Here is an 11,969-nt window from a genome sequence, read left to right as displayed (position 1 = left end):
CAATTAATAAATAACACGAAATATAAAAAAACAAAGGGTTTATTTATTGAACGTCTCGTTGTAATGCGAGGAAAAACGAGACAGTGCGAGAATAAACAACAAGCATGGCAAACACTACGGCTACTCTCACTGTTGGTGGCGACAGAACTACGGGCCAGTCTGTCCGTTCACAAAATGGTAAGGATATATTGTGCCGATTTCTTTTACATCCAGTTAAGTGATGTACCATACGAGTTACAGTAAAACGTTTTTATCAGCCGACAACTTCTGAAATACCGGTGTCAAAACAGAAGCATGACTCGCACATGGTCTCGAATGTTCGGGCATGTTCCGGTAACCAAAGGGGTTTCGTGTAAATAATTAAAAACTCTTTTTGATTTTATAAGTGTGATTTTGAACATTTGTTTTTTGAAACTGAAATAGAATAAAATATACTTCAGTTAATGTAACATGTAATGTTCGTTTTATTTGAGTTATTCTAGTATATTTGACTTAACGAAATCCCCATATAAGCCCCATACACAGACATGTTCTGTGACCGTTCTGCATGTCTCCGCAAATTTGAGCAGGAGACTTTGATTTTGATTTTCGATCAGTCATAAGCTACGTGACAGATAAAGAGAAAAGGGCAAATGAAAATTATGAATATTGTAGTCGTTGTTCCGGTTTCTTTTAAAGACCGTTGTCTATGCCGAGTGCTGGGAATGTACAAATAGTTTGCAATAAATTTACTAGTTAAACAAGTATCTTATAGTTTTATCAAATAACGTGTGGTGTATTATGAAAGGTCTTCAATGTTAAACCTAAGTTTGGTCAGAAAAGATTTCGGGATAATATAATGACACATACAAATTCATCAAGTTCACTATTGGTAGTTTAAGCCCAAGTAATTTTAGTTTCCTTTGGCCCTGAGTGATCACCAGACTTACAGAACTGTAGTCATTTTGACAGATAGATGTCTGGTGTGGGGGCAGAGGACATTCATATATGACAAAACACATATCTCACATATATCGATAAATGGATTATAATTTATCCAAATCTGCTCTTATTATCACCACCAGAGCGAACAAAAAATTTGGTAAGTCATTATAATTAATTAAAGTCCCTCATAACATTTGTTTAAGTCTTAGAAAATTCAGTAGAAGAAAATGTCATCACAAACTATTCTTTTTAAATGTACAATGTGCTACATTATAAATACCAAACTAGGTTTTTAGGTCACTNTGTAGACTCAGGTGACCGTTTAGGCCCATGGGCCTCTTGTTTCTGAGGACTTTTTGTTCGGATTCACAATTGAAACTATCATGCTTTAATCCCAAAATTCCTAGTATAATAAATTAATCCTGAAAATTTCCCTCCCAATTGATAGTCTTCCTTCCCAAAATGCTTCAAAAAGGCCCAATCCTAACATTAAAAAAATATATACAAATATCGTTGGTCGCTATTGAAATGTAATGAGTTTTTCCTCTAAATCAATTCCAGTGATGGCAGCAAGCTCCATTGCAAATATTGTCAAAAGCAGTCTTGGACCAGTGGGACTGGACAAAATGCTGGTAGATGATATTGGTGTAAGTATGCAGTATCAGAGGTGCGACGCCAATCCTAAGACACCTCCTTGGTTCATATGTACCAGATTCTTAACTTGTAATAGAATCATTGCCTTAAATAGATTTTATTAGTCTTAACCCATTCACCCCTAAATTCACATTTGAATCTTACCAAATCAAAGATTGGCCAATTAAGGCCCGTTTAAATATGTAGGGGTGAATGTGTTCAACAAAGTAATTATTGCACATACATACAGAGTGTCATATTAGGCCATAAAAAAAAAATCAAAATGGCTTCCAGCTCCGTGTTGGCGCTAAATGTCAGCATAAGGGGCACAATTTGCCTCCAAATTTACCTTGTTTATGTAATTCTTTGTTTTACATACAATAGTAGCTAGCGTCATAATCACATGACCACATGGTACACAAAAAACATACAAATTGGTTTGTTTTTTTTTTTTTACCTACCTACCCTTGATTTTGGCCATGCAACCCTAAACAGACAATATTTTTTTGGCCTTACTAGAAACAGTCCGATTTTGTAAGATTTTAATACCTAACGCTGGGGTAAAGCAACATATATTCTCAAAATAGATATGAAATTTTGAAATAGATCACCAGCGCATACAAATTTAAAGAACTTGTGTTAGCAGTCCAAGAAACATCCCCACTCCCAGAATAAGGATAATTTCATCTATGTTCACTGCTTTTGAGATATTTAAGAAACCAAAACTGATCTGTTGTTTAATTTCTACTGCAGCTCTTTCATGTGTCTCCCATCTTTTCCCTAGCTAGCTTAGCTGCAGGTACTATTTGTAGTTGAACAACTGAAAAAATGGTCCAAAGTGCATGGTTTGGACATCCTGTTTTTAATAATATTATTATGAATGTATGTAGATGATCAAACTATAATAAAAGGTGAAGGTCTTAAATGGAATAGTATTCAAATTCACATTAAAAGCTTAAAAACATATAATTAATAGCTTCAGAAATTAATAAATTTCAATGAATCATATTTTATTATAATTCATTATTTGCTTTTTTATAAGTATTCTTTTTTGGGCACCTTTGTAACTGTGATTACGTAAATGTAGGATGTGACCATTACAAATGACGGAGCCACCATTCTGAAGTTACTAGAAGTAGAACATCCAGCTGCTAAAATCTTGGTGGAGCTGGCAGAACTTCAGGACCAGGAAGTCGGAGATGGTACAACATCAGTGGTGAGAATGTCCTTCAAATTCCTATTCTTTAGACCTCTTTACCACTCAAGCACCATCTTATTGGCTTGAGAAATCAGAAAATATTTCACCACCTCCTAATTTCTCTATATTTTATGTATCTTCGCTGTTAAAACAACTTGTCCATATTTTTATAGGGCTTCTTCGATTCAAACTCAGGAGTCTGTAAACGTACTTACCTTCAAGGTCCTTGTAGTGTTTTGCATCATATGTTGTAAAATCATATATTGCAGTGAAGGCTACTGTATTTTAATGCATTTGTTTTGCATATCGTGCAGAATGAAATTGCACATGTGTAGCTATTTTTGATAGAACATCTATTTAAACAGATATCTCCGGGGTTTTGCTAGGTGTTTATAGGGTCCGGTAATTAGGGAACCCATTCTCGATTAAAAAATAACACTATTTTCCCAATTCCAGTCTTTATTTTCCCAAATAAGATATATAAAAAACATGTTTATACAAGTTTCCGGTTGTTATGTGTGCAACGTTCAAAGTATTACTGTCCATGAAAGAGCATTCAAAATACATAAATAACAGAAATTTGTAATTGAATAAACAAAAACCCTGAAAATTGATGTTTATTTATTGCTATACATTCTACAAAAAACAGCTAGAGGAAAACTTTTTGCAAATCACATTGTAGATTATATTTCTCAAAACTTGTATTTTCCTGAACCTGTGCATGTGGGAACACTGATGATATTTCCCAAATTTTGCCAAATGCCGATGATATTTTCCCAAATTCCTGCTCAGGGGCCTTTCCCAAAATAGCTGGCAAAAACCCTGTTGTGTGACTCTTTTCAGACTAAAAAGACAAGCTTATCATTTATTTTCGTTATGACAAAGGATTTTATGGCATGGACAGGTTCATAAACAAATTGTTTAAGTTTATTTTATCAAAAACATAAAAGTCTTTTAAGTCAATAGTGTGCCACTTGTATACAGCGCATTGTCAGGCTTCAAACCGGAATAAATTAATTTATTAAGTTCACCTACTGAACACCAATCAGTTGGTACTTTGGTTTGAAATAGATTATTCAGTTTTTATCAGAGTTTTTTTATGCCAAGATGGGCCGGCCTTAAGGTTTAGATCTACTATGGAGAAAATTGTTAGGATGTCTATTTTACTAATGAAACAAAATTCTTTACAGGTGATAATTGCAGCAGAGCTGTTGAAAAATGCTGACGAGTTGGTTAAATGTAAAATCCACCCCACATCAATCATCAGTGGATACAGATTGGCTTGCAAGTAAGTCATGAAATACCAGTTTATGTGTCTTTTAATCACACAGTTATCAGAGGTAGGAGTTTATTGCAATATCACCATTCAATGTATCTAGAATAAATGAGCATTCACCAAAACTACACGGTAAACTGATAAGCTGAACCACCACATACCGTCCCTCACAGCAAAACTACACAGTAAACTGATAAGCCGAACCACCACTACCGTCCCTCACAGCAAAACTACACAGTAAACTGATCAGTTGAACCACCACACACCGTCCCTCACAGCAAAACTACACAGTAAACTGATAAGCTGAACCACCACATACCGTCCCTCACAGCAAAACTACACGGTAAACTGATAAGCTGAACCACCACACACCGTCCCTCACAGCAAAACTACACGGTATACTGATAAGTTGAACCACCACATACCGTCCCTCACAGCAAAACTACACAGTAAACTGATAAGCTGAACCACCACTACTGTCCCTCACAGCAAAACTACACAGTAAACTGATCAGTTGAACCACCACACACCGTCCCTCACAGCAAAACTAAACGGTATACTGATAAGTTGAACCACCACATACCGTCCCTCACAGCAAAACTACACAGTAAACTGATCAGTTGAACCACCACACACCGTCCCTCACAGTAAAACTACACAGTAAACTGATAAGCTGAACCACCACACACCGCCCCTCACAGCAAAACTACACAGTAAACTGATAAACCGAACCACCACACACCGTCCCTCACAGCAAAACTAAACGGTATACTGATAAGTTGAACCACCACATACCGTCCTCACAGCAAAACTACACAGTAAACTGATAAGCTGAACGACCACTACCGTCCCTCCCAGCAAAACTACACAGTAAACTGATCAGTTGAACCACCACACACCGTCCCTCACAGTAAAACTACACAGTAAACTGATAAGCTGAACCACCACTACCGTCCCTCCTGTTTCTACACTAAATTATAAACAGGGACACGCTTTTCAACTTTTCTTAATTTTCTACACAATAAGCGTTCAAGTTTCCCTCTTGTTGCTACATGATAAAACTAACAATGAACTCCCATTCAACTTCCCTCCAGTTTGTATTCCATAAACTGAAGGTATATACAGTGGGAGATAGAAAACCTTACATAGTAAATTGGATCTTTTTATTTCTGAAATTATCCATGTACCAAGTAGGAACAAGAACAATATGTTTGCTTTTCGTCATCAACTTCTAGATCGAGTTGTTCAAAATATCGTTAATTGAATCGAGTTGTTCAAAATATCATTAATTGAATGGGATATTGACTGAAATTTCAATTTCAAATGATAGAAAACTGCATGTTTCAGAATTTTAATATGCATCTTAAGAATTTCGTAAAAAGTATAACACCTTTTGAAAGATTTTAGTTACTAGTAAATGGGACCCGGAAGTGAAATGCTAATTTCTGATTAAATGAAATTAAAAAAACTTTCAAATTCATCATATTTCAAAATGTATTAAACTTCAATAATGATTTTTTTATGTAAAAACAGTCGCTTTTTAAAATTTCACAATTATTTGATCACTGGTTCTTGAAAAGGATGTTCTGTAGTTGATTGCCAGAATGTTTATCTTTTGAAATTTTAAATTTGATTGATCACTGGCATGGTTCTTGATGTGAATGTTTTGATATTGAATGCTGAAGTGTTTTATCTTTTGGAGTTTTAAATTTAGTTGATCACTGGTTATTGAGATGAATGTATTATAGTACTGTAATTGAATGCTGAAGGATTTTATTATCTTTTATGATTTGAAATTTAGTTGAAGTGAAGTGTTTTGTTTCTGTGATTTTAGATTTAATTGATCACTGGTTACTGTAGATGAATGCTTAGTGTTTTGTTTCTGTGATTTTGTAGAGAAGCCTGTAAGTACATACAAGAACACCTCACCATCAACACCGAAGAGCTCGGACGTGAATGTATCATCAACGCTGCTAAAACTAGCATGTCCAGCAAAATCATTGGGTCGTATCCTTTCGTTCATGATCACAAGATTTAAAAGAGTTTATTTTGAAGAAAAAAAACATTTTCTTTCAAGTTACCATGCAGGATTCTTGCCTCAAACATTTTCAAAACTGTTTTCAAGAGAATCGGGACATTTTCTTATCAGTTTTAAGAAAACTCCAAATTTGAAAAAGAAAAATTGAAGAAAAATAATTCTTTGTAGCATAACACACAGTTATGTTTTCTAATGTTATAGGTGTTTTAGAACAAGACAAACTTCAGTCTTTTGAAAAATATCAAGATGAAAATGGAGAAACATCAATCCAGATTCAATCCAGATACATCAGTGTGTCTTAACCCTTTTACCCCTATGTAACTTTAATAAACTCTACCATAAATTGATCAAGATGAGTCCATTATGGTGTACAGTGATGAAAGTGTTAAGAAATTGAATCTCAAATACTCTGGAAATACCCTGCAGTAGTGAAGTCTGAAATAGTTTTTGACTTTATCCCATACAACTTCCTTTCAGCTTCTATGTAAGTTGAAAGTATATACAATGGGGCACAGTATGACTTGTTTCATGAATTTTGATCTTTTCTTAAAGGAAAGATCATTTACTGAATCAATGACAGAAATTTACATCTAAGGTATTAATTGTACATAGGATTACGATTAACTTAAGCTTCTAGCTTCGCGCTAGAGGGAATTTCTCTTTAGCTCAGTGGTAGAGCGTCTGACTGGGAAGTCTGGGTTCGTGGGTGAATTCCCCAGTGGAAGCTCATTACTTCTGTTGCACATGATTTTGTACATATTTGTAGCCAGTTGACCATGAAATCAATATTTTGTCATGTTTTCATATTCACCTAGTTCGTTATCAACCTATAATTAATAACAGTTATGCTGCCAAAACACAAATTTAATCAACCAATCAAAAATCTTGATGAATACTTATCTACCTTGACAACCTGATCAGCCAGTCAGATTTCTTCTCCAACATGGTGTTAGATGCTGCTAATGCTATCAAGACATCTGATGGAAAGGGAGGGTTCAAATATCCAATTAAGGCTGTTAACGTTCTGAAAGCCCACGGACGTAGTTCAATTGAAAGTACTCTGATCCAGGGCTACGCTCTTAACTGTACAGTCGCATCACAAGGTAAGACTTGCAAATAATTAAATTATTTTTGGTGAAAGTTCAATTATATATTTTTTTCTATTCTTTTTGGACATAATAAAGAATACCATCCTCATAATTATTTGCTCAATTTTTTTAGAAAGTTGTAAAAGTGGGGTAAAAAATCAAACTTATTCTGTAATCCATGATAAGTAGGCCAATTATACCGGTGAAAGTTATGAAAATGAAGTAAAAGTGGGGTAAAAAATCAAACTTATTCTGTAATCCATGATAAGTAGGCCAATTATACCGGTGAAAGTTATGAAAATGAAATGTATTCTTTAAATTTTAGAAATTCTTTGTTTAATACTGCTATCTCAAGATTTTATGACGGTAATAAACGTATGTTCACATTGTGTTTTTTATCACCAGCCATGCCGAAAAAGATCACCAATGCAAAGATAGCCTGTTTAGATTTCGGTTTGATGAAAGCAAAGATGAAGATGGGTGTTCAGATCCTAATTGAAAACCCAGAAGACCTTGATGGAGTCCGACAGAAGTAAGTATTGATCATTGGGTAGACTTCACTTTAATTCACAAGAATGTGATAGATTGCATTTGGGGTACTAGTTCACAGTCAAGAGCAATCTTACTTGAAACAGATCTTCAGTTCTGACCATACTGAATCTGATACATAAGATTTAAGGGGACGGTAGAAAATGTTAACAATGTCGCGCTAGAAAATCTCACTATATTTCCTTTTTTAAGGGCCCTGCATCAGAGGTATTGGTGCATTTGTCAATCTCCCTGCTCATCCAAATTTTGATTTAAGCAGATATTTTAAGAATCCAAAAGTCTTTAAGATTTCAGAAGTTTCACACAATATATATATGCTTTTATATGTAGATATGCAATAGGAGTTAAACAAGTTCAGAAGGTCAATGTCACTTAAAAAAGTGGGGTATACTGGGGTATACTATCAAAAATACATTGTATTACATTTTTAGACTGCAAGTGTTACTTTTAGTGGTAACATAAATGGCCAAGTATTTGATGGATATGCCAGGATCATAAAATTAAAGATGTCTTTTGACCATAGTCAGTGTCACTGTCCGACACTTTTTTGGGCCGCAGTGGTTAAGGCGTCTTACATAGCTTTTCACCACTGGGTCGCAGGTTGGAGACTTGACTTATAAGGCCAAATAAAATTAATTGCTTGGTTCTCAGGCCAATTTCTTTCAAAATAGGTGCGGCAGGGCGGTATTATTTTTTTCATTTTACATGGCAAAAACGAGACGAGGGCGATTTTTTTTTATTGTGAAGTTTGGAAAATGTTCATTGTGGGCATTACCTTGTCTTTTTTAACCCATATTTCTAAATCCAAGTTGATTGATGTGGCTTCTGCTAAATGTAATTATAGGGGATTCATATAGTGTTAAGTTCAATACTGGGCCTTTACTGACCTGTCGTGTTCTAGTTTAACTAGATTTGTGTAATTGATGTTTCACTTGAAATGTAAATCAGGAAAAAGATCAATAAATAGAAATTGTAACCATTTCAGGCCATCAAGTAAAATTTCTTTCCTGTTCCTTTCAAAATTCTGCGTGAAATTGGTTTAATAATAAATTCTTTGTATGATAATATCTGACCATTTTCGCTGTATACTTAAGTGTACAGTTTTTAAACTTTTACTGTTCAGTTTCTTTTTGGTGTATTTAGTTTTGTAATATGTCTTCACCGTAGCTGGCCGGTAATATAAGCAACAAACTAATAACTATCTTCCTGTTCCAGAGAAACCGATATTACCAAGGAAAGGATAGAGAAAATCATTGCAACAGGGGCCAATGTTATCTTAACTACTGGAGGTATTGATGACCTCTGCCTCAAGTACTTTGTTGAGGCCGGTGCCATGGCTGTACGCAGATGTAAGAAGGTGGATCTGAGGAGGATCGCTAAGGCAACGGGCGGTAAGAGGCTTCCGAGACTTACATTAACGCCAAAGATAGTTTTAAATTGGAAAATTATGACTTTTAGTTGACAAGTGTTGTAAATCATTAAAAAAAATGAACAACAGTCTGATCTAATGCATCCTACCCTGGCAATACAGTATCACCATGGATTGACAAGATGAATTATTGCATCAAAATACAAGACAAAAAGATGGTTTCAAATTGTGAATTTTAGTTGACTATGGAGTGTTATAAGTTTTAAATACACTATTTTACCAGTCTAATCTGATGCATCATAGACTAGCAACACAGGGTCAACATAGATTGACTGACAACATAAACCACAGCATCAAAATACAATGACAAAAATTGTAGTTCAGAAGTGAAAAAAGGCAACAAAAGTGAAATATATATTTTAACCAAGGCAAATACCCTCAAATTTCCTGATCATCGGTATAAGAATTCATGATGTTAGGGAAAATCAACTGTAAATATATGAAATAACATATTTGAAAAGTGATGATTGTATTTCAACGCCATTGTTGTATTGTACTTTTAGGGCAACTGGTTTTGACTCTGGCCAATTTAGAAGGTGAGGAATCTTTTGACGCGAGCATGCTTGGACAGGCAGAGGAGGTTATACAGGAACGTATCTCGGACGATGAACTCATCCTCATTAAAGGGTCAGTGGTGTACACATGTAATCAAGACAATTGTATTGGTTTCCTGATCAATTCCACACAAAAAAATCCCCAAAAAATCCCACATAACTTATTCACCCCTAAAAACACATTTGAACTTTTCCCATTCAAAGGTTGGAATAGTTCATTATGAAATTTCAGGGGTAAATGAGTTAATAGGCCTATAGATCTCATACCAGTGTTAAAACTAACGATGAATTGGAAACAGCCACCAGCATGACAAAGTTTTAATATGTCACTAAAGAAACCAATATCTCTCGGCACTCTAATGAAGAAAGATAATAAAGATGACATTTAAAATAAAGAAATCAATGACAGTGTTCTGACAATAATGAATTAAAGCAACAGACGAACGGGATTTAAACTTAGTACCACAGATCACAGTCTGTCACTCTGACCAACTGAGCTTAATGTTCAGTGATAGCTTCCTGGCAAGTCCTACTATAATTATATGTAAAATGAAACTAATGTAGAGGTTATTGTATGTATGAAAAACTACAGTGGAATTCTGTAGTGTTTTACCGGCAGTGGGACAGAGGTACTTTATTGCAGAAGTGAGATTCTGAATCTATCCTGTGATCTTGCCCTAAGGATGGATATTGTTTTTGTCTCATCCCAAATTTCCAGCCCAAAATAAGGAATATTGTGTCTGTGAAATCAAATCTTGGTGTGCCAACTAGGGACAATTGCACTACACAGCTGGAAAGAGAGTTAAGATACTATACATAATATTTGATAGCCCATATCATAATTATATAACTATTATATTCCTCTTTGTATAAACCTACGTCATCAGGGAATAACTGCATTTAAAACAACATAAATAAATTCAAATAATTATATTATGAATGAATGCCTATGTTCTCTGCCTGAAACATCAAGAAAGGAACTGATGCCCAGGCGGTGTAGTGCCACTTGGTGTATTCCGTCTTTGCGTATTGCAGAGTTATCTTCTCTTGTGAGCAGGTATTGATTGTTACGTCATTGGTTTGTGCGAGAAAATTACGTCTTTTTCTCATAAATTGATGACGTTACTCTCACAAACAAGTGACGTAACAATCAATACCTGCTCCCAAGAGAAGATAACTCTGCAATATGCAAAGACAGAATACATAGTAAGTCGTAGTTATTGCCCCTTACTACGCTTTTTCATCCTAAAGTAAGAAGTATTACGTCTGTGAAACCAAATCTTGTTATTCTGACTGGGGACGGCTACATTACACAGCCAGGATAGAGTTAAGATGCTCTACCTAATGTTTGTCAACCCATATCATAATTATTATACTCTTGTTTTTCATTAGCACCAAGGCAAGATCTGCAGCTTCCATCCTCCTACGTGGAGCCAACGACTTCATGTGCGATGAGATGGAACGGTCTGTCCATGATGCCCTTTGTGTGGTGAAGCGTGTCTTGGAGTCCAAGTCAGTCGTTCCTGGGGGCGGGGCTGTAGAGGCTGCCCTGTCTATCTACTTGGAGAATTTTGCTACATCACTGGTAAGTAAGATTGTGTATTTCGACTTAAAATATAATAAGAAAGGCAGTAGGGTTAATATCACAATGTGTTATAAGCAGGAATACATCATTTTATGTTTGGGAAAATAGCAAGCAAAAGAAATCCTATTTTCATTATATGACAGTATAAACCATATGCATGTATGTATGTTAATTAATGACAGGAAAAAGCAGGTCATTTAACCCTTAGGCTGCTACGCACGACAATAGTCGTTTTGAAAAGTCGGGCCCTCACTGCTACGCACGACAATAGTCGTTTTGAAAAGTCGGGCCCTCACTGCTACGCACGACAATAGTCGTTTTTCGGTCTGTAGGTTTTGATCGGTAGCCAGGAAGTGTGAAGTCGGGTTGTTGCTATACCAAACCCGAACGCGTATAGTAGAAGGCTTCTGATTGGTTGTTTTGTCATTACTTTCGATATTCACGGCAGTGTACCCTAGTAATTAATAACCAAAGGTGTGCGAGAGAATTTCAAATCGGAAAAAAAAGTCATAAAAATGGCGGACGTGTAGATTGAAGCGATGCATATGATGGTAAACATTTATTCTCCATCGTCACCTACGATGATAATAAAGGTTTTGAAGGGTTTGGCATGGTTGATGTGGAAATACTTGGGTGTTACATAATATGTAACTTTCCAGTAAACGGCTTTGTGCTCTACGCAAACAGGAAAATAT

General features: G+C 35.5%; 1 protein-coding gene across 1 annotated transcript in view; it reads left to right on the top strand.

Annotated features, from left to right (window-relative positions):
* Nucleotides 1–69: 69 nt before the first annotated feature.
* Nucleotides 70–11,969, top strand: part of LOC110452171 (T-complex protein 1 subunit alpha-like) — an 18,344-nt gene continuing 6,444 nt past the window's right edge. Inside the window, exons 1-10 of the mRNA XM_021500535.1 lie at nucleotides 70–177; nucleotides 1,486–1,571; nucleotides 2,645–2,773; nucleotides 3,946–4,043; nucleotides 5,928–6,038; nucleotides 6,991–7,172; nucleotides 7,563–7,689; nucleotides 8,922–9,097; nucleotides 9,639–9,762; nucleotides 11,082–11,274. Of these exons, the coding sequence (XP_021356210.1) occupies nucleotides 105–177; nucleotides 1,486–1,571; nucleotides 2,645–2,773; nucleotides 3,946–4,043; nucleotides 5,928–6,038; nucleotides 6,991–7,172; nucleotides 7,563–7,689; nucleotides 8,922–9,097; nucleotides 9,639–9,762; nucleotides 11,082–11,274 (1,299 nt within the window). The 5' untranslated portion in view covers nucleotides 70–104. The remainder of the gene's footprint in view (nucleotides 178–1,485; nucleotides 1,572–2,644; nucleotides 2,774–3,945; nucleotides 4,044–5,927; nucleotides 6,039–6,990; nucleotides 7,173–7,562; nucleotides 7,690–8,921; nucleotides 9,098–9,638; nucleotides 9,763–11,081; nucleotides 11,275–11,969) is intronic.

This window comes from Mizuhopecten yessoensis, unplaced genomic scaffold (assembly GCF_002113885.1).
Source record: "Mizuhopecten yessoensis strain PY_sf001 unplaced genomic scaffold, ASM211388v2 scaffold6443, whole genome shotgun sequence".
In the NCBI taxonomy this organism is placed as follows: Eukaryota; Metazoa; Mollusca; class Bivalvia; order Pectinida; family Pectinidae; genus Mizuhopecten; species Mizuhopecten yessoensis.
This window is presented reverse-complemented; position numbering and strand designations above follow the sequence as displayed.